General features: G+C 53.2%; 9 protein-coding genes across 9 annotated transcripts; 5 read left to right on the forward strand and 4 right to left on the reverse strand.

The window, feature by feature from the left end:
• Positions 1-518: 518 nt before the first annotated feature.
• BO80DRAFT_360081 (quinone oxidoreductase family protein) lies at positions 519-1,573 on the forward strand (the record flags this gene model as incomplete). Its single annotated transcript, XM_025715954.1, has 2 exons — positions 519-1,294; positions 1,351-1,573. 2 exons carry the CDS (start codon positions 519-521, stop codon positions 1,571-1,573), a joined length of 999 nt encoding a protein of 332 aa, XP_025573358.1.
• BO80DRAFT_143151 (uncharacterized protein) lies at positions 1,327-3,598 on the reverse strand. The gene is made up of 5 exons (XM_025713712.1): positions 3,138-3,598; positions 3,005-3,090; positions 2,935-2,952; positions 2,638-2,886; positions 1,327-2,591 (listed from the first exon to the last, which is right to left on the reverse strand). Exons 1-5 carry the CDS (start codon positions 3,363-3,365, stop codon positions 1,736-1,738), a joined length of 1,437 nt encoding a protein of 478 aa, XP_025573359.1. The 5' UTR covers positions 3,366-3,598; the 3' UTR covers positions 1,327-1,735.
• Positions 3,599-3,844: 246 nt separating this feature from the next.
• BO80DRAFT_426842 (inositol polyphosphate multikinase) lies at positions 3,845-5,937 on the forward strand. The gene is made up of 2 exons (XM_025719870.1): positions 3,845-4,387; positions 4,520-5,937. The coding sequence occupies exons 1-2, from the start codon at positions 4,302-4,304 to the stop codon at positions 5,736-5,738; spliced, it is 1,305 nt and encodes a 434-aa protein (XP_025573360.1). The 5' UTR covers positions 3,845-4,301; the 3' UTR covers positions 5,739-5,937.
• A 339-nt stretch (positions 5,938-6,276) lies between these two features.
• On the forward strand, positions 6,277-6,905 carry BO80DRAFT_456855 (mitochondrial 37S ribosomal protein uS19m; the record flags this gene model as incomplete). Its single annotated transcript, XM_025722196.1, has 3 exons — positions 6,277-6,309; positions 6,550-6,743; positions 6,863-6,905. 3 exons carry the CDS (start codon positions 6,277-6,279, stop codon positions 6,903-6,905), a joined length of 270 nt encoding a protein of 89 aa, XP_025573361.1.
• A 491-nt stretch (positions 6,906-7,396) lies between these two features.
• BO80DRAFT_446866 (putative TFIID and and SAGA complex TAF10 subunit) lies at positions 7,397-8,330 on the reverse strand (the record flags this gene model as incomplete). The annotated part of the gene is made up of 2 exons (XM_025721573.1): positions 7,397-7,855; positions 7,965-8,330. The coding sequence occupies 2 exons, from the start codon at positions 8,328-8,330 to the stop codon at positions 7,397-7,399; spliced, it is 825 nt and encodes a 274-aa protein (XP_025573362.1).
• A 304-nt stretch (positions 8,331-8,634) lies between these two features.
• Positions 8,635-11,843, reverse strand: BO80DRAFT_426844 (putative MYB DNA binding protein (Tbf1)). Its single transcript, XM_025719871.1, has 4 exons — positions 11,586-11,843; positions 10,950-11,416; positions 10,228-10,881; positions 8,635-10,170 (listed from the first exon to the last, which is right to left on the reverse strand). Exons 1-4 carry the CDS (start codon positions 11,674-11,676, stop codon positions 8,905-8,907), a joined length of 2,478 nt encoding a protein of 825 aa, XP_025573363.1. The 5' UTR covers positions 11,677-11,843; the 3' UTR covers positions 8,635-8,904.
• A 909-nt stretch (positions 11,844-12,752) lies between these two features.
• BO80DRAFT_426845 (uncharacterized protein) lies at positions 12,753-14,540 on the forward strand. Its single transcript, XM_025719872.1, has one exon. The coding sequence runs from the start codon at positions 12,920-12,922 to the stop codon at positions 14,474-14,476; it is 1,557 nt and encodes a 518-aa protein (XP_025573364.1). The 5' UTR covers positions 12,753-12,919; the 3' UTR covers positions 14,477-14,540.
• A 470-nt stretch (positions 14,541-15,010) lies between these two features.
• On the forward strand, positions 15,011-22,657 carry BO80DRAFT_456859 (putative capsule-associated protein CAP1; the record flags this gene model as incomplete). Its single annotated transcript, XM_025722197.1, has 7 exons — positions 15,011-16,679; positions 17,741-18,207; positions 18,261-19,046; positions 20,285-20,872; positions 21,133-21,758; positions 21,810-22,523; positions 22,561-22,657. The coding sequence occupies 7 exons, from the start codon at positions 15,011-15,013 to the stop codon at positions 22,655-22,657; spliced, it is 4,947 nt and encodes a 1,648-aa protein (XP_025573365.1).
• Positions 22,658-23,104: 447 nt separating this feature from the next.
• Positions 23,105-24,515, reverse strand: BO80DRAFT_143341 (putative cysteine dioxygenase Cdo1). Its single transcript, XM_025713714.1, has 5 exons — positions 23,985-24,515; positions 23,817-23,888; positions 23,619-23,756; positions 23,489-23,546; positions 23,105-23,397 (listed from the first exon to the last, which is right to left on the reverse strand). The coding sequence occupies exons 1-5, from the start codon at positions 24,264-24,266 to the stop codon at positions 23,282-23,284; spliced, it is 666 nt and encodes a 221-aa protein (XP_025573366.1). The 5' UTR covers positions 24,267-24,515; the 3' UTR covers positions 23,105-23,281.
• Position 24,516: the final 1 nt, after the last annotated feature.

A 24,516-nucleotide genomic window follows, 5' to 3' on the forward strand; every position in this document is an offset into this window, starting at 1 on the left:
CGGATAAAGACGGGGCCATCTCCATGGATGAGAGCATGGAGATAACGAGCAGAGAAGATGGACGAGATCAGGATGATTTGCTCGAAGCAAGCAAAAAAGGTACAGTATCATCTGTAGTGCCAGTGTCAGAGCGTATCCGCTACCCGCACCCCGACATCCGCAACCGCAAGAACAATTGAAGAAGAATGCAAAACTGCGGGAGCTGGAAGAGCTGGGATCAAGCTCCAGAACCGGTACAAATTGCCTCAGTTGCGGTCCACTTTCGGCAAATCCAGAGCGAAAAGCCGTCGAGCTTTGTAATTCATAGCCGTTGTGAACTTCACCCCGCCCGAGGATATACTTAACCCACCGGCTGCCCACCCCTCATTTCCCCATCAATGCCCCTCCATCGCGTCTTCCCTCGTCTGGTCCGATCCTCTGCTACCATTACTTCAACACTGTCGTCCCCGGCAATTCGTCTCGCCGCGATCACCTCCCATCTCCGTCCCAACCCATCTCCCATCCGCACTCTCACCACCATGTCCATCCCCCAGACCATGAAGGCCGTCCAGGTCGAGCAGCTCGGCGGCCCCGAGGTCCTCGAGTTCAAGTCCGACCACCCGGTCCCCACCCCTAAGGAGGGCCAAGTGCTCGTAAAGAACAACATCTCCGGCATCAACTACATCGACACCTACTTCCGTACCGGTCTCTACGCTTCTGCGAAGCCCGAAATCTTGGGCCGCGAAGGCGCCGGTACTGTTGTTGCGCTGGGTTCTGGCCACAACCCCTACAACTTCCAGGTCGGCGATCGTGTCGCCTGGCTCAGCACCGGCGGTTACGCCGAGTACACGGCTGTTCCCATGGCCAAGACGGTCAAGATCCCCGAGGGAATCACGGATGAGGACCTGATGGCTTCGTTCCTGAGTGGGTTGACGGTCATCACTCTGGCCAAGGAGACGTACGCCGTGCAGAAGGATGAATGGGTGCTGTTGCATGCTGCGGCTGGCGGGGCTGGTACCCTCATGACGCAGGTGCTCAAGTCCATCGGCGCAAAGGTCATCGGTACGGCTGGTGGGCCGGAGAAGTGCGAGCTGGCCAGGAGTCTAGGGGCTGATGTGGTGATTGATTACCGCAGTGAGGAAGGCAAGGACTGGATGAAGAAGGTCAAGGAGATCACTGGTGGTCAGGGTGTAGATGTGGTCTTTGACTCGGTCGGCAAGGATACCTGGGAGGGAAGCTTGGAGTGCGTTAAGCGCAAGGGTACCATCGTTTGGTTTGGCAATGCCAGTGGCCCGGTGCCTCCTTTGCCTCTGCAGTAAGTTCAAGATTGATGGTGGGATGAAAACCGGGCTGATCCATTTTCTTCTATAGGAAGCTCTCCCCCAAGTGTGTCAAGGTGGCCCGGCCTCAGCTCTTTGGCTACATTGAGACGCGCGAGGAGTTTGAGTACTACGTCAACGAGCTGTTCTCGCTTCTCCTGTCGAACAAGCTCAAGGCTAAGATTCACAAGGTCTACCCCTTAGAGGAGGTGGCCCAGGCTCACACGGATCTAGAGGGTAGAAAGACCACCGGCAAGTCGCTTCTGAAACCCTGAGCGGTAGTGATGCGTAACGAATACATGTCTGAATAGAATAACATTGTGTGGACTATCTGTAAAATCAAATACGCTAGGGCCATGTTTTCGTAAATGTAACAGCCAGACTGAGGGTCACCTACGAAGAGCTTCTAAACCTACCCAGTAGTGTTCTGGAAGCGCTCACAAGGTGACCGAGGAGTCGTCGCCATCATCATTCGTATCATCCTGCGATCCAGTCAAATCACTTGGCTTCTTCCATCCAAGCATCAGGTCGTTGTCCAGGACGGTATAGGTAGAACAATACGCCCGGTTCACATCCTCGAAGTAATAGAAACCGCAGCTCATTTCCCACACCGGAGTAATCACTTTCATCCCCGGGTAGCAGTACTGGAGCAGACTCCCCTCCAGGAAAAATTCGAACTCTAGCTCCGGAAATCCTATCATATCCTCCTCCGGACTTCGGTCATAAGGCGGCTGCCCGGGATCCCGGTAAGCCTTGGCCAACAGCTTTCCCACGGCATTAAGATCAGGGGCTTGCGCATCGTACAAGCTGCAGACGACTTGATCGGGAGGGTGCACGGCAGTGATCTCAAATCCGTCTATGTCCTCAATGCGCCTTGCGCCCAGCTGATTTTGCTTGTCCACTTCCAAATATCTGAGGGTTTGTGCGTCTTCACCTGCACACGCAAGGGCGAACTTTACGATTTTGCGGGCCGCCTCGTTCGTCATGCCGGGCGAATCATCCTTCGAAGGTTTCCAGTCATGGCCAAACGCGCATGCATTGTAGAGGTCGCCGCCAAAAAGCATGGAACAGGCTGTATTAAAATCGCCGGGGCCTTTGGCCATGAACTGCTGGTTCTTCCATAACTCCTTTGCAGCTATGTCGCACGATGTCCTGGCCTGGTCAATGTTCTCATTGTACTCCGGACACACGTCATGATAGAGCAGGTAGGACAGGAAATTTCGGATGGTGACTGTTGCCAGCTTGACCATGTCTTCAGTTTCGGGATTGAAGTAGTATGGGAAGAAGGACGTCCTGCAGTTGTCAGTTGACTCCATCTCACCGGTGGTTGGATCCTTACAGAAAGCCGCGCACAACGGCATCGAAATCGACGGCAAGGTTCGACTTGTCCTTTTTGATGCTGGCTAGCGCTCTAGCTTGGAGGATCTGCTCGCTGTCCATTGCCTGGAGGTCACGACCGTCCACGCCCCCGAACATCTTCTGACCAATATCCACACCCCCATATGCCAGATACTTCAGAAAGACCACTCTTCTGTCCGACTCAAGACGACGGTTCTTCTGGTAGCGTAGGAGAGCATCCTCTAGTCGACTGAGCGAGTCAGTATGGACCACGCATCCACATGCCGGTGTCACTTACAAGAGTAGAGGTCGGGAGCTATGTACATGTCAGTCAGCGTTGACTAATTGAACAGTGAAGGGGTACCTACACATCGTAAATCTGCCTCTCGTTCTCGAACTCCTGGGGGGTTATGGGGGCGTCGACGTAGTACTCTTCGAAACCGGTGGGCTTGTTCTGCGCCAGTCAGTGGCTTCGTCGTGTCTGATTCTTGAGATGCTCACCTTTCCACGCTTACTCTTGGGGCGAGGCTTGCTTCGTTTCTTCTTTTTGGGCTCACCTAATTCCACCGGCATAACTGGGTCCTGGGCTTGTTGCTCCTCGGGTGACTGAGGTGTAGCAGAGCCTGGTTTCCCCTGCTCCGACTGCTGAGCGTCAGTAGCATCTTCAGGCTTGGCAGGACGAAGGGGGAGGTCATTGATAGTGTTGATGGTGTCCGTGGAGTCCTGCATCGTGCTTGTAATGCTGTCTTAGTAGGCTACTGGGGAGACGGTGTGTTGGACATGTTGGTAAAGGAGGGAGAGTGAGAGGGGAAAGATGGAAGAGAAGATGAGACCTGAGTGAACAAAAGGACAGGAACCAGTCGAGATATGAGCAGTGAAAGCACGGATTCACCCGTGCGAATGAAAGAATGGAGGCAGTGAATACTACCATGGAGGGAGGTTCCTGTTACGCCGGTTTCCTCTGGGGGAGGAAGGGGAGGGTTTCATTGTAGGTAGGTACAGCCCGAGGCCACTGGTACTTCCTCATAGTAGTAATGCTGGTAGTAAACTGTTGTACTGGGATCGGGTGGGACATCGGGGGAGGTGCTGAGAGGCCCATTGGTGGTTGAGCAAAGCAAACAACGGCTGATTGAACCACGAAGTACTATACGGAGGACCAGCCGCGGCGAACGCCCCTCGTCATCCTCTGGGCCACAATGCCCGCTCTGGATGGTGCCCTCCGGCCTTGTCGGATGATTACAAGTCTCGGCCAGCCATTCATCTCCCATCTCTTCTGCGATCCTTGCCTGTGCGACCTTGCCCGGGCCGCCGAGGGTTGCCAGGGCCAGCCGGATGCTCGCATGAAGGATGGCCTCCGGGTTGCACGTCACTTCAGCTCGGAACAAAACCACCACTCGCACCCTCCCACCACCACCTGTGGCTTGTCCCTCCTTTCCCTGCCAACTACGCCCACCCTTTGTTTGCCTGTCGACGCCTCTCCTTTGTCTGATTATCTCCTTTTCTTCCTGATTTTTCTTGACCTGTCCCTTTTTAACCGGCTTCTCCTGCGCCCTCCCGCATCGCTCTCCATCCTCATCGCCTGTGACTCAACTCATGCGGAATGCCGCCTAGAATCCAGCGGTCTCTGTTGGACAGTGAATAATCCCCTCTCTCCCGACGCCCAACATGTCATCCTCGCGGTCGGACAGTCTCAAAACTCAAAAACTGGACACCGACAGCTTTGTCGCCTTTGACCACGCCGCCGCCGGCCAGTAAGTTCTGCGTCCCCGCCCTTGCCGCAAGAAAACATGCTTCATGGCCAGCATCCCGCCGCCGCCTACACCCAATGTTCGTTTGCTCTGCGTCCGCGACATCGCATCTGACTGACGCCGTGTTTATTACAGTGACGGTGTCCAGTGCACTCTGTCCGGCTCCTTCATCGCAAAGCCCTGCACCCCCGAAGAAGTTGCGTTCTACGAGTCCAGCGCCCTCCACCCGGCCTTCAGGGAGTTTATTCCCACCTACATCGGGACGTTAACCTCGGCGGACCAGCAGCAATCCTTCGCGCTCCAAGCCGCTGAACAGACCGGCGCGATTATCCTCCCCGGCTCTGATTACTCGTCTGCAACAGGCACCCCGACCGGACCGGCACAGCCCAGCGCGGCCGACGCGGGCCCGGCGAGTGCCGCGCAAGACTTGTCGTGGGTTCCCTCGGGCGGGAAAAAGCTGGAAACGGGAATTTCTATTGTGCTCGAGAATGTGGCGTCCGGGTTCAAGCGGCCGAACGTCTTGGACGTGAAGCTGGGCGCAAGACTTTGGGCGGACGATGCGCCTCCCGCGAAGCGGGCGAAACTGGACATCGTCTCTAAAGAGACGACCAGCTCGAAGCTGGGATTTCGTATTGCCGGGATGAAGGTCTGGACGGGCGTGAGCGGGGAGAGCGACGAAGGGAGCAAGACTGACCCGTATGCCACGAAATACGAGGGGTCCGAGGGGGCGCGGGGTGAGGTCATCGAGAAGGATGGCTACAAGCGCTACGACAAGTGGTACGGACGGGCTCTCAACGAGAACAACGTCCGGGAGGGTTTCAAAACCTTCCTCGCGGGGGCCAAAGCCGGGACCGTTGATCGCTCCCAGATGGTTGCCCAGAGATTAGCCGACGAACTCCGGAAGGTACAGCACGTGCTGGAGTCGGAGGAAAGCCGAATGTATTCGTCGAGTGTCTTGATCGTCTACGAGGGGGATCCGGAAGCGATGGAACATGCGCTCGAGGAAGAACAGAAGCCCCGGCCTGAACGGGGGGAATCCGAGTCGGAGGACGAGGACGAGGAGGTGGAATTCCAGATCCAGCAGGACGGGTCATTCCAGGTGGTTGATATACCGGTTGGCCAGGGGACCAAGTCCCACCAGGCCATCAATATCAACATCGACCCCGAAATGGCGGAACTGGAAGACCTGGGGGATCTCGACGAAGACGACGAAGAGGATCCCCCGAAGGTGCATGACCTTCGTCTGATTGATTTTGCGCACGCCAGTTGGACACCGGGCCAGGGCCCGGACGAGAATGTACTCAAAGGGGTCCGGAACTTGATTGATATCCTGGACGAACTCGCTCGCGAGTAGTGTACGATATGTACAGCATACAGTCGCTGGCGGCTATGCTATGACAATATGGTGTTACCTAGGAACCTAAGGAGTGTGGAGATATGTACATCAATCCTATAGTTCGATATCAACTCGTTGAGTAGCAAGCAGTACTAAGAAAAGCAGCTAGGAAGGCTCACAATATGTACTGTGCAATCTTAAATCTTGTTAATCTCGAGCTATCTTCCATACTCCGTAGTGTCATACTTCAGAGCCTGAACAGATCTAAGCACACGAATGATCCTGCAACCCCCAAACCCTACTCCTTATAACATCCATTAGACTCTTCAAACACATACATCGCATCATAATACAATCCAGAGTAATACATACCCCCATCTCCACTCCATCCACCCTCTATACTCCCTCCTCCATTATACACATAAAGCATAAAATGTATATTACATAATCACACCTCCGACGCTCGCCGCTACCGCCTCAAACCCATCCATCGCAAACCGCATTCCAGCAGCGCAGCCAGCCAGCCAGTCTACGCTCACCACCGTCCACCGCGAAAATGTTTCCCACGCGTGCCCTTCTGGGCCGGTCCGTCTGGAAAGGTACATCTCATCCATCCATCATCCACGAGATTAAGCTAAGATTAATGAAAAACATTCAGGCCCGAACATCGTCCCGTACGTTTCGCATCCATCCAATTCCTCCTACCCAATCTCCGCAATACCAACAAATCCTACCTCCCTCCCTTCCTACGACCCAATCCAATCCATGCCACCCAACCCTATCTCCCACCTCCCTCCCCCACCAAATAACCAAACTCAAATACTAACAGAATAAATATAGTCTCCCCCTCCCCCGCAAACTCCCCGCCCCCCCAGGAACGCCCCCGATCAAGACGCAGAAGCGCGGCGCCACGATCTTGCCGAATTTCGTGGGCTTGCGGTTCTCCATCCATAATGGGAAGATTTACCAGGATGTGTTGATTACCGAGGAGATGGTCGGGAGGAAGTTGGGGGAGTTTGTGGCGTGAGATTTTCCCTGCCTTGCTTTCTTTCTTTTTCTTTGTTTTGGGGAGTGTGTGGGAGAGAGGGAGGGAAAGGAAAGGGAAGTGGTGTGATGATGAAGGCTAACTGGTTTCTGGATAGGACTCGGAAGAGGTTTACGTATAAGCAGTCGAAGAACAAATAGATGGGGTTGGGCTGCTTTGGAGCGGTGGGTTATGCTGTCTGTTCGAACCTGGTATTCTACTGCTCTGCATTGCTCAGTGGTTGCTGGGTATATGTGAGGTAGGTAGCCAGCTCGGACAGCCAGGTGATGAGGTACCTGCATTGCTATGGTTATTTCTTGTATTGGCGTTTTCACTTCATACTCATGGAACTTCACTCCATAAGTAACATGCATGTAAACTAGACACGGAGTCAAATGGACTAACAAACTCAAAATTCACTTCTATCACTTCTTTTTCCCCCTTTGATCATCACTAGCAACCGGTCCAACGCCCTAACTCCGTTGTATTTCATATTCGGCCCAATGCAGGATATCGTTCGGCCGCGCCCAGGATTTACGCCAGCAAATATAAAACAGAACCGATGCTAACCATCCATCCCATCCCAAACTGGGGTCGGGTTCATCAGCCAGAATACCGTGTCATACGGATGTCAGCAGTCCACATCAAGGTATCACCGGTAAAACTCCCCTCTCTTGACACTGACACCATACTCCGACACGGCCATTCCCAGATCCTCCATCGTAAGTACCGTCCGCCCCTGCCCCGAACCGCCCGAGCCACCGCCGCCGAAACCCGGTCGCTGAATTCCCAGATGCGTGCCCGCTTTACCCTTGCCTGCATCGCCACCTCCCACGCCGGCCGCAGCGCCCGCAGAACCCACACCTGCAGCACCGGCGGGCATGTTCAGCCCCGACGCGGCATTCAGACTGCCCATGGGGTTGCTGGCGGAGGAGCTGTTGGAGGCGCGGATGCGCGCATACTGGTACGAATCGGCAGCGATATCGGCGATGAATTTCTGGGTCGCTAGGGCGAGGAGACGGGCGAGGTGTGGCGGGGTTTGATTGGGGCCGTTGCCTGGTGGTGGGAGACCGGCGAGAGTGAGGTAGTGGGCTGTGACGGCATCGGGGATCTGAGAGAGAAATTCGTTAGATAAAAGCATGAGGTAGTACCGATCAGGGTGTTACGAGGTGAATAGGAGTGAGTGTAGGCGAGCGAAAGGGACATCAGCAGGAACTTACAATAGGCGCATACTCGTCCATCTTGCCCATGAATTCCCGCAAGCTGGTTTCTTTCTTCGATGGCGCGGCGGCCGCTGCCAGAGCATCCACAGAGGTCGGCGCGGGGACGGCATTGCCTGACGCAGCGGCGTCTTCCGAGGGGTTGGCGTTGGTCATGGTGGTGTTGCTTCCGGCGTTTAGATCCATGTCCTGGTCGATCGGTACATCCAGGGAGGTATCAGCGGTGTCTGGTTCTTGTTTGGGGATCACGGTCGCGGAAGAGGAAGCAGTGGTTGGGCCGGGAGTGGTGGAGGAGGGCTCTTGCGAAGCTGAAGGAGCTGACGCTGCAGCTGGAGGGGGTGGTTGCGATGACGATGATTCGGCCATGGTGGTACTGTGGTAGTGGTGGTGGTGGCTGGTGAGCAAGGGAGGGTGGCCAAAACAGCCCAATGGTGAATGAAAGGGCGGCGGCGGTCAGACAATGGGCCGGGGGGTTGCGTGTTGCCCTGCTGCGTGGATGAACCGAGACGTGCAGTGGTGGAAGAAGAATCATGGACCGTGGAGGAACGACGCCTGGCCCGGCTCCAGCTGCCGGAGCGGACAGTCTTTCGTCTCGCCCGCGCTCGGCCCGACAACTGCCCTCTTCTACAATGGTACGAGGAGACTTCCATCGGACTTGCAGAGCTTCGTAGGAGACAAGCATACATTCGTAGAATACAGTCTGCTGCACATCCTCGCTGTCACGGAAATTACTATATATTGTTACACAGCCCAGACTCCGACACGGTCGTCTCCCCAACAACCAACATCAACGACCTACACCTCAGGTCCCCATGTCCCTGGAAATCACTCCAATCGCTAGAATAAAAGACCAACACGCATAGAGGCACATTTTGATACACGTGAGCAGTGGCAAGAAAGATAAAGCAGAAGGAAAAAACAAAGGAGCAATGACGACCGTTCATTGTCCGAGATGCATATTCGGGTCCACGTGGTCCTGGTGGTGAGCATGATGCTGATGATGGTGGTGATGGTGGTGGTGATGCTGTCCGAATGCCTCGCCATGCACCTCCTGGCCGAGAGTCTGCATCAGGTTCTGCTCGGCTGTTTGATCAAACGCCGCATGGGCCCCAGCATCGGGCGGCAGGGGCGACGCCGACATGTCGTGGCCGTGGCCGAGTCCAACCGGCTGAGCATGTGCCCCGGCAAGCGCCATCATCCCCTTGATGCCTTCGACATGTGCCTTGTCCTCCTCACCCTGCTTCTTCTGCCGTTCGCGGGCTTCGCGTTTGGCGGCCTGGGCGGGCGCGCGCGTCTTCAGCTCGCCCGTGACAAACTTCAGGTAATACGGAACTTCAATGCCGCTCTTGAGGAAGAACAGTTTGAGGTTACGCGCCTTGTCCTTGAGCTGGACCTGATTGCGGTCCTTCAGCGCTTCGCTGATGGTGCCACCAGGCCCGAACATGGCGAGGATCTGACTCCAGTGAGGGCCCTTAACCCGGTCCAGACCCGCCATCAAAGCGTTCTCTTCTTCAGTCGTCCACGGTCGACGCTGGCTTGGCAAGCCAGACTTGCGGCTGCTGGGAGAGGACTTCGCGGAGGCTGCCATGCGCGCGCGCTCATACAGCACCTGAGTCGGCTGGGACTGTGAATAGTGGGGGATGCCAGGCATGTAGCCATGGTTGGCGGCTGCCGAGTTGGGTCTCGGGATCGAAGCAGGCGTAACGTGATTGTATTGCTGGAAGTTCGCCTGCAGAGGACTTGGCTGGAATGTCAGTTGCCCGGGCGGCTGCTGATAACCAGACGGCGCGGGACTGTGATGGTATGACTGCTGGTGGGCCTGCTGATGTTGCATCTGACCGGTTGGCTGGGCCGCAGAATAACCGTGCAGGATCTGACCCCCCGGCTGTTGCGTATGTTGAGGCGGTTGTTGCTGCAGTTGTTGGGGTTGGTGCATCGCGTGCTGCTGGTGATGCTGCGGTGGTTGCTGCGGTGGTTGTTGTTGGTTCTGTTGCGCCTGTTGTTGGGATCGCCGCAGGCCGTGGCCTTGCAGCGCGATTTGCGCCGCACGAGCCGCACGAGCAACGAGGTCACCGTGCATGTTTCTATCAACCGGGACATCAGGCGGCTGTGTGGAGACCGGGAATTGGCCTTGTAGGGGGGCGTTGGGCGGCTGTGAGTCTCCATCGGACGAGGATGGTTGTCGACCCTTGGCGGTCTTTTTCGCCTGGCTCTTCATTAGTGACAGTCATGCAAGGCGTGATTGAATGATAGGGATCCAAACCTGTTGGTTGCTGATGGTATCAAAGTTCTTTGTGATGTAGGAGCTCAGGTCCCGAAGAAAGTCCTCCCAGTGGTACTTATCCGGCAAGGCCTTCATGGCGTCTTCGTTGTTGACATCGCTCAGAAGAATGTCCCGGCGCGAACCAGCCCGTTTGACAAAGTCGGCTTCACTGGGAGCTAGCTGGCGAGTTCCAGGTCGCCGATCAAGCAGGTGCTGCTCCAGCTCATCAGGAAACAGGTCGTAAAGCAGCTCGGTTCTCGTTCGCTCGGAGTTGTTCATCGATGCGATGAACGCCTGAGTCTTGAGTTCCAGGAACAATGCGCCCTGCACCTTGAGTAGACGACCACCCTCTGGGACAAACACATCGAGAAAATTATCATTCAACTCCGAAAACCCAATCTCCTGAGTGCCGAAGATACTAGAAACGAACGAGGCCAGATTGGCTTTGCGAATAATATCGATTTGTGAGGTTTCGGTGAGCTCCAGCTCCGTAGGCGAAAGAAAAGACTTTTTGCTGGAGTAGACCTTTTTCGTATGGTCGAAGAGCGATCGCATAGTCGCGTAGGCCTGGCCACTTTCGGTCTCAGGCTCGGAAACGAAGGAGGTGATCTCCTGGTACGAGGACTTGGCCAACAGCGAGAGGATTTGAGTGGACTAACCAGAACAGCGCGTCAGAATTCAGAAACCAAAATTGGCATCTGCAAAAAAAACACCTAACCTACCAAGTTGTCAAGGATAGGCAAACTCTGGATCTTCAGGTGCGAGTTGGCTTTGACAAACACCATGCCCTTTGGAGGCGATGCACTGGCAGTATCCACCAATTGCTGCTGGTCGATCACAACCTGTTCTTCTACCCGTTCTGCGTGATTCATGATGCTCGAGATCACCGTGGCCATGTCCGAATCGATGTCGGCACTGCTCTCCGGTGGTGGCACGGCGCCTTCCGCGGTCCCTTCAATCGGAACGGGCGTGTCCACCGGCCGCTCCACGGGATCAACCACACCAGAACCCAGCGCGGAGGCCAGCTCTTCTTCAATCTGATTGCCTGGGGCTTGGTCTGGCGTTAATGCGGGCGGGGGTGGTGGGAGTGAAAGGTCGCCTGGGTCGGCTTCCAAACGGCGTTTCTTGGAGGCCCGCGGTGAAAGGGAGCCGTCATCCTCCTCGAGAGGATGAGACATTTTAGGGGGTACTACCATGGTAACGCGTTAGCATTGAATGAGCAAGCAAACAGGTGATGCAAAATGGTCTCTATAAAAGGCTGGGAGTTCGCCCAGGGGGGTTCTGGGGTCCTGGTGCTGGCAGGAGAGGCCGGAGGCCGGGAGAAAGAGAGGCTTTGCGAGGGCGCGCAGGCGACTCACCATCAGCAGCGGTTTCGGTCACAGAGGGAACAGGCAACTCCGAAGAGGCCGCCTCGTCGAGAGACGGGTCTGTACCTCTTGTGTCGACCATGTTACGGGCAATTCTGATGGAAGGGATAGGCGTTGACTTCCAAGAGCAGAAATGAGGGCTTAGGGGTAGGGCGCAGGCGTAGGGCTTTGGGAAGTGTTAGGTTGACGATGGCCCCCTCAGATTTTTCCATCCCGCCGCCCGGCCGGTTGCTGGCTCGGCTGTGGGTTCCAGCTCCATCCGGGTGGACGACCATTCAGACTAGGTCTGGTCCATGCATTCTTCGCTCTAGGTTACGGAGGGTTGCTCGGAATCTATCCCAATTCCGGTGTTACTTGGAGCTTTTACATAGAGAGTGAGAGCGAGCGAGAGATTGTGTTCTGGTCTGGCATGCCGTATCTTCTTCCGACCGTCTTCCGACCACACCAATGGCATCTCTGCCTGGCTGCCTGGGCACGGGACCAACCCATCTTCTTTCGAAACACTCCTAGATCTTTCAGGATCTTTCATCCTTCCCTCTCCCAGGTACTCGTATAGTACCTATCTACAACCTACACACACCTTGCGACTGCTCCGTGGTGTATCATTCACCTCTACGCGCCCAGTGGTAGCCTCCAGCCAGGGTTACTTCCATCCAATACTACTTCGTCCACGCGTCATAGACTCCCAACTTCTCCCAGGCTTTATGTGCTAACCATTGCAACAGACTGACGTGCTCTAGGTTGCTTGTTCAAATAACTGAGATGATACTTGCGCGATTACAGGTCGGGAACCATCTTCGCAGAGTGCCATAAATGATACTAATAGATGTCTACCTATCTCTGTGGCAACATCGAGAGGACTCCCTTGTGCAATAGTTCATTGTCTGTGTGTCTCGAAAGTGTAGGTGTGTAATGGGTACGATCACATTCTGGTGGCCTCCTCATAACTCTTGAGTTCCCTGATGGAGGAAGCCATATCCGTGGTTCCCGTATCGGTGCAAGATACTTGCGCCGTTACGTCCTTCTGTCTACCAGAAGTTAAACTTCCATTGCAAGAGTCCAGACACGGACCGGGCCCTGGATTTTGACACCTCCAGAACCCACCTCGCCCTATATTCCATGTCCTCCCCCCCGCAGGTTCATCGCTTTCACTTTGACCTGACTTGGAACGATGCAACCTTCGGTGCGGTCTTCTTATATGGGCCTCCCCCACCGTTGACTACTAGTTTTGCGTTCGTTGGTGTGATTCTAGTAGATTTCGTTTACTCATAGCTGTCGAATGAAGTTCTCTGCCTTCATGAAAGATTGATTTCAATACCTAAGCAATGCTCTCTTCGCGCCAGTTGGTCGCTTTTGCGACAATCTTGCATGCAACTACGGGAGTTTCGGCCCAAGACCTGAAGGAGCAGGTCTGGGCTGTGTTCGCCTACACTCTATATGGGGACCGTGTCCCAACAGCCCTGCCTCGTCCGAATATCCTGACCCCATATGGAGCCAACGGACTCTATGCAGCCGGGTCTGCTTTCCGAGATCGATATGTCGCAATTCATTCGACCGACGTCAGCCCGAGTACGAGAATCGAGAGCATCTCTTCGTATGCGCTAGAAGATGAAGATCTGGATATCCTCTCCACTACCGATCCATCGGTCATTGCATCCGCTCAGGCTTTTATGCAGGGTCTATACCCCCCTCTCAACGAAACCTACGATGTGCAATATCCCGACCCATCATACCTCATGGCCAACGGAACCTATGCGACTGCTCCTATGGGTGGGTATCAATACCCACGAATTATCACCGTGAGCTCGGACGACCCCCAGTCGGTCGTACTGGCGGGTCAAGATAATTGTCTCCTGCATCAAATCGCCGATGCGGGCTACCAGCTCGACTCTGGAACTCAGCAGATAATGCAGGAGTCGGCAGCGTTCTACAATCGTCTTTACGACCAGGCCTTGTCCGGCGATTTTGATCGTTCTTCGGTCAATTATGCGAATGCCATCTCTGTCTCCGAATACCTGGAGTATCAGCTCTTACACAACGAAACCCTGTTGCACACCGTTAGTCAAGAGGACATAGTGCGCGCGCACTGGTATGCTGACCAGTATACCTTCGCAACCAATGGCAACACGGAGTCATCGAGCGCAATTGACAGTGGCGCTATCCGTACGATTGCAGGACAGACATTGGCTGGTCACATCTTGGATGCATTTGACACCAATGTCCTCTACCGGGGTAGCAGTGGAAAGATGACACTCCTCTTCGGAGGTTTTGAACCTGCCGTCGCTCTTGCATCCCTCACGCAACTAACATCAGAAAATGAGAATTTCTATGGCCGCCCTGCGCTCGGAGCCTCGATGACCTTTGAACTTTTCAGCCTGGAGAATGCTTCATTCCCGACGTACCCTGATCCGTCTCAGCTCTATGTGCGATTCCTCTTGCGCAATGGGACAACCTCTCCAGGATTCCGATCATACCCGCTTTTCGGCCACAGTCCCAGCAATATCGAAATCCCTTACAGCGAGTTCAAGGCTGCAATGGAAGCGTTCTCAATCAATTCGACAGAAGAATGGTGTCTCACCTGTGATTCGTCGTCCGTGTTCTGCCCTGGCGTTCTGAGCAACGAACCTGGTGCATCTGCTTCAAAAACAAACTCCAAAAGCAAAGCCATGAGCCCTGCTGTTGCAGGGGCTATTGGAGCCATCGTGACCCTTGTTGTTACTGGGCTCGTTGCCCTTGGCGGGTTCCTGCTCCTCGGGGTTCGTATGCATCGTCGACGCCGGTCAAGCCTGGAGGAAATTAAAGGAGGCATTGATCTGGGAAGCGAGTCGAACCTTGCCTTGCGAGAGCATGCTGCGCCTCCGGCAAAGACTATGAAGCCTTAGGCATTGCTTCGGCGTTGCTTTGGCGAAGCCTGTGAAGAACATCGACGAGCTTGGTGCAGGCGGGATCCAAAAATCATTTTTAGTTAGACCTTACAAAGTAATCTTAATTTAATCTAATCTACAACAAACTCAGTCCCTCTTCTGAATAATACTGTAAGCCGTGAGGCAGATCTCTGCCGCATAATATATTTTGGCTTGGAGACACGGCAACAACAGGTTCCCCAAAGGGGTTAGTGCGCGGGATTGCCAGAGGGACGGCCGATTGGGTTTCAGGCCGGTAGCGTCATCGTTCCTCTTCCATGAGGTCTGCAAGCTTGGCCCAGAAGATTGATCCCTCTGATTTTCAGGCACCGATTTGTGGAACCTTCTGATCATTGACCATTCTCCAATTCTCTACCAGACTTTCGTGGCTTCAGCCTCCGTCAGGAAAGTAGGCTCCTGCATCCATCAGGTACCGCCGGAGACTACTAGATAGTTCCCGTTGTTTACAAACAACAGTCGTCCTTCTCATGTATAGAGCTACCTGATGGCAGGATGAGAACCCAACGTTTTGTGGTCTGGCTTGGGACCTTTGTTCTGGTCTCCTTGTTTCTCATTTACTTCAGAGGCTCCAATTCCTATCCTACAGCAAATGTCTTTCCTTCCCCGGATCCTCGTCCTTCAGCCATCTTTCAGAGGCCCTCAATCCCGCCCGATGCGCAGCTTATCGAGCAGTCCACTAACCGCAAGGTTGCTCAACCAGACGGCATTCATCCGATTGCATCGCTTGTCGAGAATGCTGAGCAGCATTCCGATCGGCTCCTGTCACGCCAATCGAAGACTCTGGCCCAGGCGGTCACCGAATATCGCTCTCGCTACAACATGCACCCTCCCCCGCATTTTGACAAGTGGTTCCAATTCGCCAAGGATAGGGGGGTGCAGCTAATCGATGAATATGATACGATCTATCATGCACTCTTGCCCTTCTGGGCCCTCGAACCGAAGACTATTCGTGAGCGGGCCCGGGAGACCTTGGGCTTCGACAATTCCATGATCGGGGTACTCATCAGGAATGGTACAGTGTCTTTGGTCGAAGGAGGGGCTTATGAGCAGAGCTGGCAGCGCAGTGCCACTGCCAAGATGATCAAGAAATTTGTCGAGTATCTACCCGATATGGATCTTGTGTTCAATGCCCTCGACGAGCCCCGAGTCATCGTACCTAGCGAGGATCTTCAGAGGCTGGTAGCTATTGCTAAAGATCGGATTTCCCGAGACACTTTTACGAATACCATGCCAACGAATGTATGGTCTGATCGACCGGCCGATCTGAACAAAGGTGATCGCATTGACGAGGTGCGCACCACCCGCTTCAACCGGTTCACTCATCAGTCCACCTGGAGTTATTCTCGGTCTTCCTGCCCAGTCGACAGCCCAGTTCGGTCTCTTGATGAGCAAGCAGCGGACAATACCAACTCGTATGCATATGGTGAACTAGGGTTCATCTACAACACGACCGCCTATTCAGACATCTGCAATTCGCCTTCTTTTCGTTACAAATACGGCTTCTTCGACCGACCGAACAAGTTTGAGGCTGTACATGACTTGTTTCCAGTCTTCTCGCAAAGCAAAATCTCTAGTTACCAGGACATCCTCTACCCTAGCCCCTGGTACTACGATGACCAGGTACCTTACGAGGGAGACAAGGATTTCGAGTGGGAAGAGAAGATGGACAAGATGTACTGGAGGGGATCAACGACCGGAGGGTACTCAAGAGCTGGAGGCTGGCGGCGGCAGCATCGGCAGCTATTTGTCGGCAACGTCAATGCTTTGAATACGGCCAAAGTGCTCTCCAAATCTGAAAAAGGCCAATGGAAGGCCAGGGGCGTTGGCCGAAACTCTTTTGCCGACTTTTTTGACGTTCATTTTACCTACATTGGCCAATGTGACGAGGTTGATTGTGCCGCCCAGAGGGAGTACTTTGACGTTGCGGAACCAGTCGATCAGCAAGATGCTTGGGCTTACAAGCACTTGCTAGACATGGACGGGAATGCCTTCAGCGGTCGTTTCTATGCTTTCCTGCATAGCAAAAGCCTGGTTTATAAGATATCCATCTTCCACGAATGGCATGATGAGTGGCTCAAACCCTGGGCCCATTACGTACCTCTGAGCCTGACCGGAGATGACTATCTCGAGGCCGTCCGGTACTTCGAGTTAGAAGATGAGGGCAAGGTGATCGCACCCAGACTCGCCCGACAAAGCCGGGAATGGGCGCAGAAAGCTCTTCGCAACGAAGACATGGAGGTTTGGTTTTTCAGGTTACTACTCGAGTAAGTGAACTCTTCACATACCTCACTGTGATTTCTGACGCTAAACTTGACAGGTACGGACGTCTAGTAGACGACAATAGGCCAAACCTGGGGTTTTCGCCTTAGCACGTATAATGGCTGCCAGCGTTTTCTTCATGTCTATTTTATATCCCTGATGTTTAACGATCGTATGATATCTACGGAGTCCGGGCGCTTTTTGCTATGACGACACGAATTATCTTTGCTCAGTATTGCATTTTAGCCGTTGTATGTATATGGTGGCGGAATAACGGTTATGTACCAAACTTTATGCAAGCATGCGATGTACACCCTGGGACGGGGTGCCGACTCTTATGAATAAAAATTAGCCCTGAGACGACGCCTAATCAATTGTGGTCCTCTTCACATGCTGCGGGTCCAGCAGAGCGGGAAAATTAGGTCACCGGCGTTGCTCTCCGCAGTGGTGGCGGAGACCACTTCCAGACGGACGACCATCGGACTAGTTTCAGTGCACGCCCACACCACCATGCCCAAGGCCAAGAACCACGATTCCACCCCCTTTAAGACCAGATTCGGCTTAGTCCGGCAGGTGGGTTATCATTGTTCTGACCTGATATAAATTCGAAGGATCCGCCAATGCTCCTTCTGATTTTCTTCTGGCCCCTCTTCTTTTCGTCGTCCTAGGATACCCGTTGAAACCGAGCGCTGGTATAGTTGCTCGAGACTGTTTCGCATCATGGCGGTTTGGCTGCTTAATAAGTTTAAATCTTTTGTGGTGCTGGCGTATGGGTTTACTGGTCTTCTTTACTATGGGCTTGTAGCTGTGAAATTGGGGTATTTCTTCAAGGAGCCCACTGAGAAGGAGGAGCTGGAGTTGCAGATTGGTAAGTACATGTGCTATTTCAGTTTAGTGTGTTGTGTTGGGTGTATTCACCTGGAGTATGAGTTTAAGCTGATTGATTGCATTTGACGAATTCAGCACGCGATAAGCTCTGGAATCTGTCGAAAGATTGGTCGGGTTTCGCCCATCACATACTCACTCTGCGAAATGGCTTCAAATTCCATTATGTTTGCAATGATCAGGGAGCCACGGACCAGGATAAGCCAGTGGTTGTCTTCATCCACGGCTTCCCGGACAGCTGGGCCATCTGGCGCCATATCCTAAGCTCATCTTCCCTTCAAGAGTCCGCGACCTTGATTGCAGTGGACATGCCCGGCTATGGAGGCAGTGATAGCTTTGACGAATACACCGCCACCAATGTGCTCGAGAGCTTGACGGAATTCATAATTGCGATCAGGGCCAAATATGGCGTGGATACTGAAGCTGGCCCCCGTCAGAAGAAACTGACTATTGTCGCGCACGACTGGGGTTGTGTTGTCTCCATGCGACTTGCTGCTGAAGCTCCTCAGTTGGCGGACCGGTTTATCTTGACTAATGGGCCGTTGGTATGCTACCTCAAAGCTTCGTTTTCGTGTTCTTGTTGTGCTAATAGGACTAGCCTCGACTTTCTGTTGCCAACGTTCGTCGTCTGGTTTCCACATCGGTCAAGATGGTCAAGACTGCTTCGCGCGATCCGATTAGTTCTCGCTCCATGTTCTCTAAGGCGTTTTCGACTCTGAGTCCCGTTTATCGGCAACTGTGGAGGTCTAAGTATATCTTCGCTTTCCAGCTTCCCATGTTTCTCGTTCGGTATTTGGGTAGGGGAGGGTACTATTCCTTCTTGAAAATCATTCACAGGTCTTCCTACGGAAAGCGGGAATTTACTTCAGAAGATGCTGCAGAGTGTTTGGCAAGCACGATGGGCCCGTCAATTGCGGAATCCGACACCCAGACTGCTGATGGCGAGGAATACCCGGCTTCGCTGAAGAATGAGCGCGCACCGTCCAGCTTTCAGCATATGGCCTGCTACTACAGGGATGGGACTTCTATCGCGCTCTGGAACAAGACTGTTGAGACGATTACCGACCTGCACAGCATCGCATCCAATGGCAGTGGCAGCAACGGGACTGGACTGTTTGACGACGGACCCAAGGGCGCCTTGAAGGCCAGTGCAACCATCCTTTGGGGCAAGGCCGACATTGCCTTGGAGCCGCAGATTTGCTTGGATGGGATCTCGGATTATCTCGTCACGAACAGTCACCTTGTCGAGCTGCCTCTGTCGGGACACTTCACTCCGTTGGAGCGCGAAAGCCAGGTTGCGTTGGAAAAGGCGGTTGAGTGGGCTGTCAAGGGCGAGAAGGAGGACATTGGGGCTGTTATCAAGGCTTGCTACCCGAAGGCTGTGGTAACGCTCCGGAAGTAAGCAGGTCTTAAGCTAATCTGACCAGGATGATGTATGGGTGGACTTTGTCTTCAGCGTTCGTGATTCAGATTGTGTTTGCTTCAATTGCTATTTTCGTATCCCCTGGCTTGGTCGTCGCGACTGTCCTGCGACTTTTGTTCCACTAGAGCAGGGTACGCACAGCGTTGTGCACATTTTTTCTGTCCCTGCGTCGTGTCCGCCATCGGTGGACTTTAACAGGGGTATAGAAAGGGTGGGCATGCAAGGGGCATTGGGGGTTGAGTTTGCGCCCGGCTTCTAGGCTGGTCTGCAATCGGAATCTCAGATCCTTTCACCTCCTTGGATAAACGGCGGTCATACAACCCAACGCGCCGCTGCTCCGACATCCGTTGAATAACGATCCGAGGGATCCAAGCGTTGGTGGCACGGGGACGCGGCCTCATGCAGTTGAGCTCGGCCGCTTCTCACCAATCCGCGGTCTGGCCTCCTTTTCCCCTCGGGCCTTCCCCAAAGCTTCAAACCACCAAATAGCCCATTGCCCATCATTCACCCAGCGCGATCAATTGCCCTAGAGTGCCTGTAAATCCGACCAGGAACCAAGTTTGGTTCGTCCACACTCTCGACACCCTCCTCCCAAGGACAGCAGCTGCTGGTGCGGCTGCTTATTATGCTGGCGGGCGGGGTTGGCTCCAAACGTCACCTGCGAGTGAGGGGGATCGTAGTTTGTCGGGGGTACTAGCTCAGTACCTCGTTCTCGGCCTTCGCTCTCCTCCTGCTTTCTTTCCAGTTCTCGTGCACTCCACACTCGTTTTGGTGTCCCTCACCTCGTTCCCTTCAAGAAGCTGGTGGTCTCGCGGTTCGCGCGGCGTGACAAGCACGACAATGGTTCAAGAAGGTGCAGTCTATTGCACGGTATGTTTCCGCCTTCCAACCCGAGGTCACGTTGCCAGCTACTAATTGGTTCACAGCTTCTCTTAAGTGATCATTATCTCCCAGGTATGTTCCTTGACTTCTGGCCAACTTCAAGAGCTTCGCCTCTAATCTCTCAATCACCTGGTCTATAGGCGCCACAGTTCTGGCCCATTCCTTGCGTGACAATGGCGCCAAAGCGAAGCTGGTGGCTCTATTCACTCCGGATAGCCTCCAGCCAGCGACCATCCAGGAGCTTCAGGTGCGCGCATGCTCAATTCACACCAAACAAAATTCACTTCACAGTGCCATCACTGACATGCGCTCATTAGGCCGTTTATGATGAATTAATACCTGTGCATCCTTTAACAAACATCACCCCAGCGAATCTCTGGCTCATGGACCGGCCGGACTTGATCGCAACCTTCACGAAGATCGAGCTCTGGCGCCAAATACAATACAAGCGCATTGTCTACATTGATTGTGATGTGGTGGCTCTCAGAGCTCCCGATGAGCTCTTGGAATTGGAGGTGGACTTCGCGGCAGCTCCGGACGTGGGCTGGCCGGACTGTTTCAATAGCGGCGTGATGGTGCTGCGTCCCAACTTACAAGACTATCATGCTCTCAGAGCATTGGCAGAGCGAGGCATCAGCTTCGACGGTGCCGACCAGGGGCTGCTGAATATGCACTTCCGCGATTGGCACAGACTGAGTTTTGCATACAATTGCACGCCCAGCGCAAATTATCAGTACATCCCAGCCTACAAGCATTTTCAGAGTACTATCAGCATGATTCACTTCATTGGAGCGCAGAAACCATGGAACATGGCAAGACAGGTGGATCCGATCCATTCACCATATAACCAGTTGCTGGGGAGATGGTGGGCTGTCTATGATAGGCACTATCGTCCTACCGTAACTGTGAGTATCAGCACTTGTCCACTCATTGGCATTCAGTCTTCTGCATGGGACCTTCGAGCTAATGATGTTCGCAGCTGCCGACTCAGCCAACCCAGCCAATCCAACCCACGCAGACTGTGCCTACAATTCAGGTGGAGATGGCTACCCAACAGGAGTCTTGGGATTCCCGGGGGGGTGTGCAAGAGCTGCCACACAGGGAATACCAGGAGCACGTTTTCCATGGTCAACCTGTTGGAATGCACTCTCAGCCACTGTCGCAGGCACAAGCACAAGCACAAGCACAAGCACAAGCACAACCGCATCCCTCACAGCAACCTCAGCTGGAGGCACCCACTCAGCCACCTCAGTCATTCCAGCCAACTCAGGAAGCAGCATCAACGCCAAGTTATCATAGCCACATTGCACACGAGGTTCCTCAAGTACATCAAATCCACCAAGTGCATCAAGCCCATGAAGTCCATCAGGTACTTCCTCAGCAAAGTGTAACGGGCCCAGTTCCAGTTCAAGAGCACACAGTCTCAGGACCAGGACAATTCACTGAAGACGTGCGACAGGAACAGCATGCGACTGAAAGTGTACCAGCACCGATTATAAGTGCCGTTCCACGGTACGTTCGTGGGGAAGAGCATGTTACTGCATATATACACCCTCACTCAGGCCAGACATCCTTTGTAGCGCAGGTCGAGGCACCACTGCACGCACATGAAGCTAGTGTATCATCATTTGTACCAACAACTACCTCAGAGACTTCATATACCCACCCCCAGTTCCATCAACATCATGCAGAGACAGTCCATGCAACTGAGCAGCCACCTGCACCGGCGTCACCAAAACCCGAAGTTCAGACTTCGTTTGAGCCACCCAAGGCAGAATGGGATGCGTCCAAGTGAGCAGAAGAAAACTCAGTCTACCTTGAAATAACTGCTTACGCTTCTAGGGAACCTCCACCATTGAACACGAAGCCAGAAGGGTTTGCCTTGGCAAAGAAAACTTACACCATGTCGCAAGATGAGCAGCTTTTCCAGCCTCCAGAATCCTATCCGGAAGCACCTAAGAACATGTATTATGAAGTACCTAACACACCACCAGAGCCTGAAAAGCTCGCCCAGCTGTTTCCCTGGGAAACTCATGCGCCCAGACCAACCCGCGTGTTTCCAGAAGATGATCAAAGCTCGGCGACATTTTCCATCCCAAGATCCTTCCTGGAATCCACAGAATACGAGGCAGGCCCATCACTTGCGTCTCGACTGACATCCTGGGCCTCCGAGGAGCCGACCGAATCCTGGGACACGTATTCGCGGTCTAATGTATGGGACGAGGTGCCAGAGATCCAAAGATACATCCAATCCCTGCAACAAGCTCGCAGAGGCAGAGTGCAAGTGCTCACTGGCGGCCCGTCAAGCACAGGACAGACCATACCCGGCCAAGGAGGGTTCAACTTCGGCTGGACCAATATGCGGGTGACCGACTTCCCTAGCGAAGAAGAGCGTCCCAGCCTCCCTGTAACCCCAGCTCCCATCCGAAGGCAGCCACCTGGTCCAGGTGAAGACTACTCGGACCAAGACCTACTCCCGCCCGCACAGGGTGTGCCAAACCAGGAGGACTGGGTGGGTATCACGGTTGATATCTTTTTGCACCTCCTTCGAGCGACGTACTTATATTGGAAATCTACAGAACCCTTTAGCCAGCCTCGAAGAACTTCGTCGACGTCAGTCCGAAGCATTAGACAATCCAGATTCGCTTCTTGAGCGGATCTTGGCGAGTCATCGACGCAGGGATTCCTAGGTTATGATACGTGTGCATGTTCTTATTGAGCCATCTTGTTATTTCTCGCAGTGTTCGTGTTCAGCCGAGCTGGGTGTTGCACTATTCTTACGTCCTCTCTTACTCAGTTTTATTCTCATTTCTTCCTATCCCCTATTTCTTTGTTTCCTCCCTTCCTTCCTTCATCTCTGTCTGGCAGTGTACAGTATCTTCTTATTAACCATATGCATATGCATCCATTTGCAGTGTTGTTGTTTCGTTTGCGGATACAAACTGTCACTATGCCATACATTAGGAGCGCGTTATCGTTCTGTTGTCTTGTTTGTTCGAGACTGAGTCGACAAATATCGCTTTGTGTTTATTATTAATAATGTAGTTTTGCCTTTGCAATGAAGCGTGATGAATTTATAGAATTAGCACCCCCTTCCTCTTCTAAGAACACATGCCTAGTTGAGTGTAGTAATAGTAAACGCCAACGTAACAATCTAGCCAGCTCAATGGTGATGGTCAATCAAGGCCAACCGGCAGTCTAAGAATAAGAATGGTATATCTGCAAGGAAGAACGAGGATAATGGCGAAAGAAACAAGAAGTAGGAAAGACACGCTGTTATACGCAACACCACATCCCCAGACAAAACAAAGACCTCAACACCGCCTCCCTCTCACCGAATACAGATGTGACGATTTAATATGACTCGCCTTGCCGGTCTTGTCATCGAAGATGGAGAAGCCGCGTGTTGCTGCGTTGGGGGGTGTATATACTATCCCAGACACTTAGCATCAGCATATAATCATACTTATAAGCCTGCCAATAGCTCAGGAAACAAAGAGAATGAAAGGCAAGGAACCTACAATGCAACGACACCGCAACTTCATTCTCATCCGGATTCGATATCCGATGTAGACCCAACTACATCACCACCCATATTCATTAGATTCAACCAGAATAGCGTGTCTTGGTGGGATGTGACGACGAACGAACCTTATCAGACATATAAGTCACCTGGTTCTCAGTGTACACGGTCTCCTTTTTGATCGCCGGGGGAGAGGATTCTCCGTGTTGAAGTTTGTCTTGGTCTGGCCATGCGTAGAGAGTTTCTTGGAGAGAGCCTTTTAGGATCTGGTTGAGGTTAATCTTCATACTCTTGGAGGGGAGGTGGAGGGGTAGAGGTCGAGGTACCTTCATAACGCAGTGTGCGTTGGCGTGGTCGTGAATGGCGCTTCCTTTTCCGGGGGTCCAGACTAGGATTAACTGTGGGTATTGGGATTAGTATATGTTGCTTTTGCAGTGGTTTATTACTAACGTGAACGTGTATAGTGGGCAATTGTAGTATAAGTATAAACTCACCAGGTTACTTTTGCCATTTCCCTCGTCGATGAGGTTCCTGGTATAGTTCTTTTTGGGATCGCCCAGTGCGAAAGGAAGCCATTCATCTGGATTGGAATCGTATTGTTCCATTAGGCGGAGGATGTCCATAGGGTCGATATCATCGGAATCGAGACCCGAGCTCGGACCCAGAGCGTCGCTGAGAGCTTGGACGAGGTTCTCGAAGCCATTGCCCGGGGAAGCTGCAGCTGAAGCTTCAGGTTTGAGGGAGACTGGGGGAGAGTCCGGTTGGATGTATGGCATGCTGTTCCTTTGTCTCTCCTGCTCACGGAAGACTCGTTTTGTTTCTTTTTCGAGGTGTATCTAATACTAATTAATAGTAGATTGGGTTATCGGAGTCCGGCAGAAGTATAGATGTGGCCCAGGGATTGAACGAGTCTTTCAACAGGCAATAAAGGTATAGTAAGCGAAGAAGTGATATTGTATCGGATGGCAATTAGCCTTACTCTATGAATAAGATCCCTCGACCAATTGAGTTGCTCTGTGAATGAAG

Source organism: Aspergillus ibericus, assembly GCF_003184845.1.
Source record: "Aspergillus ibericus CBS 121593 unplaced genomic scaffold BO80scaffold_31, whole genome shotgun sequence".
Classification (NCBI taxonomy): Eukaryota; Fungi; Ascomycota; class Eurotiomycetes; order Eurotiales; family Aspergillaceae; genus Aspergillus; species Aspergillus ibericus.

Excerpts from the sequence above, each read along its gene's own strand:
- BO80DRAFT_426845 (XM_025719872.1), top strand. The coding sequence starts at position 12,920 with ATGCTCTCTTCGCGCCAGTTGGTCGCTTTTGCGACAATCTTGCATGCA.
- BO80DRAFT_426844 (XM_025719871.1), bottom strand. The coding sequence starts at position 11,676 with ATGGTCGACACAAGAGGTACAGACCCGTCTCTCGACGAGGCGGCCTCT. Across the intron at positions 11,417-11,585 it reads GACCGAAACCGCTGCTGATG|TACCCCCTAAAATGTCTCAT; the intron begins GTGAGTCGCCTG and ends TTACCATGGTAG. Across the intron at positions 10,171-10,227 it reads ATACCATCAGCAACCAACAG|GCGAAAAAGACCGCCAAGGG; the intron begins GTTTGGATCCCT and ends ATGAAGAGCCAG.
- BO80DRAFT_426842 (XM_025719870.1), top strand. The coding sequence starts at position 4,302 with ATGTCATCCTCGCGGTCGGACAGTCTCAAAACTCAAAAACTGGACACC. Across the intron at positions 4,388-4,519 it reads GACCACGCCGCCGCCGGCCA|TGACGGTGTCCAGTGCACTC; the intron begins GTAAGTTCTGCG and ends TGTTTATTACAG.
- BO80DRAFT_143151 (XM_025713712.1), bottom strand. The coding sequence starts at position 3,365 with ATGCAGGACTCCACGGACACCATCAACACTATCAATGACCTCCCCCTT. Across the intron at positions 3,091-3,137 it reads CCAAGAGTAAGCGTGGAAAG|AACAAGCCCACCGGTTTCGA; the intron begins GTGAGCATCTCA and ends TGACTGGCGCAG. Across the intron at positions 2,592-2,637 it reads GCCGTTGTGCGCGGCTTTCT|GACGTCCTTCTTCCCATACT; the intron begins GTAAGGATCCAA and ends TGACAACTGCAG.
- BO80DRAFT_143341 (XM_025713714.1), bottom strand. The coding sequence starts at position 24,266 with ATGCCATACATCCAACCGGACTCTCCCCCAGTCTCCCTCAAACCTGAA. Across the intron at positions 23,889-23,984 it reads GAAATGGCAAAAGTAACCTG|TTAATCCTAGTCTGGACCCC; the intron begins GTGAGTTTATAC and ends CAATACCCACAG. Across the intron at positions 23,398-23,488 it reads AGTTGCGGTGTCGTTGCATT|TATATACACCCCCCAACGCA; the intron begins GTAGGTTCCTTG and ends TGTCTGGGATAG.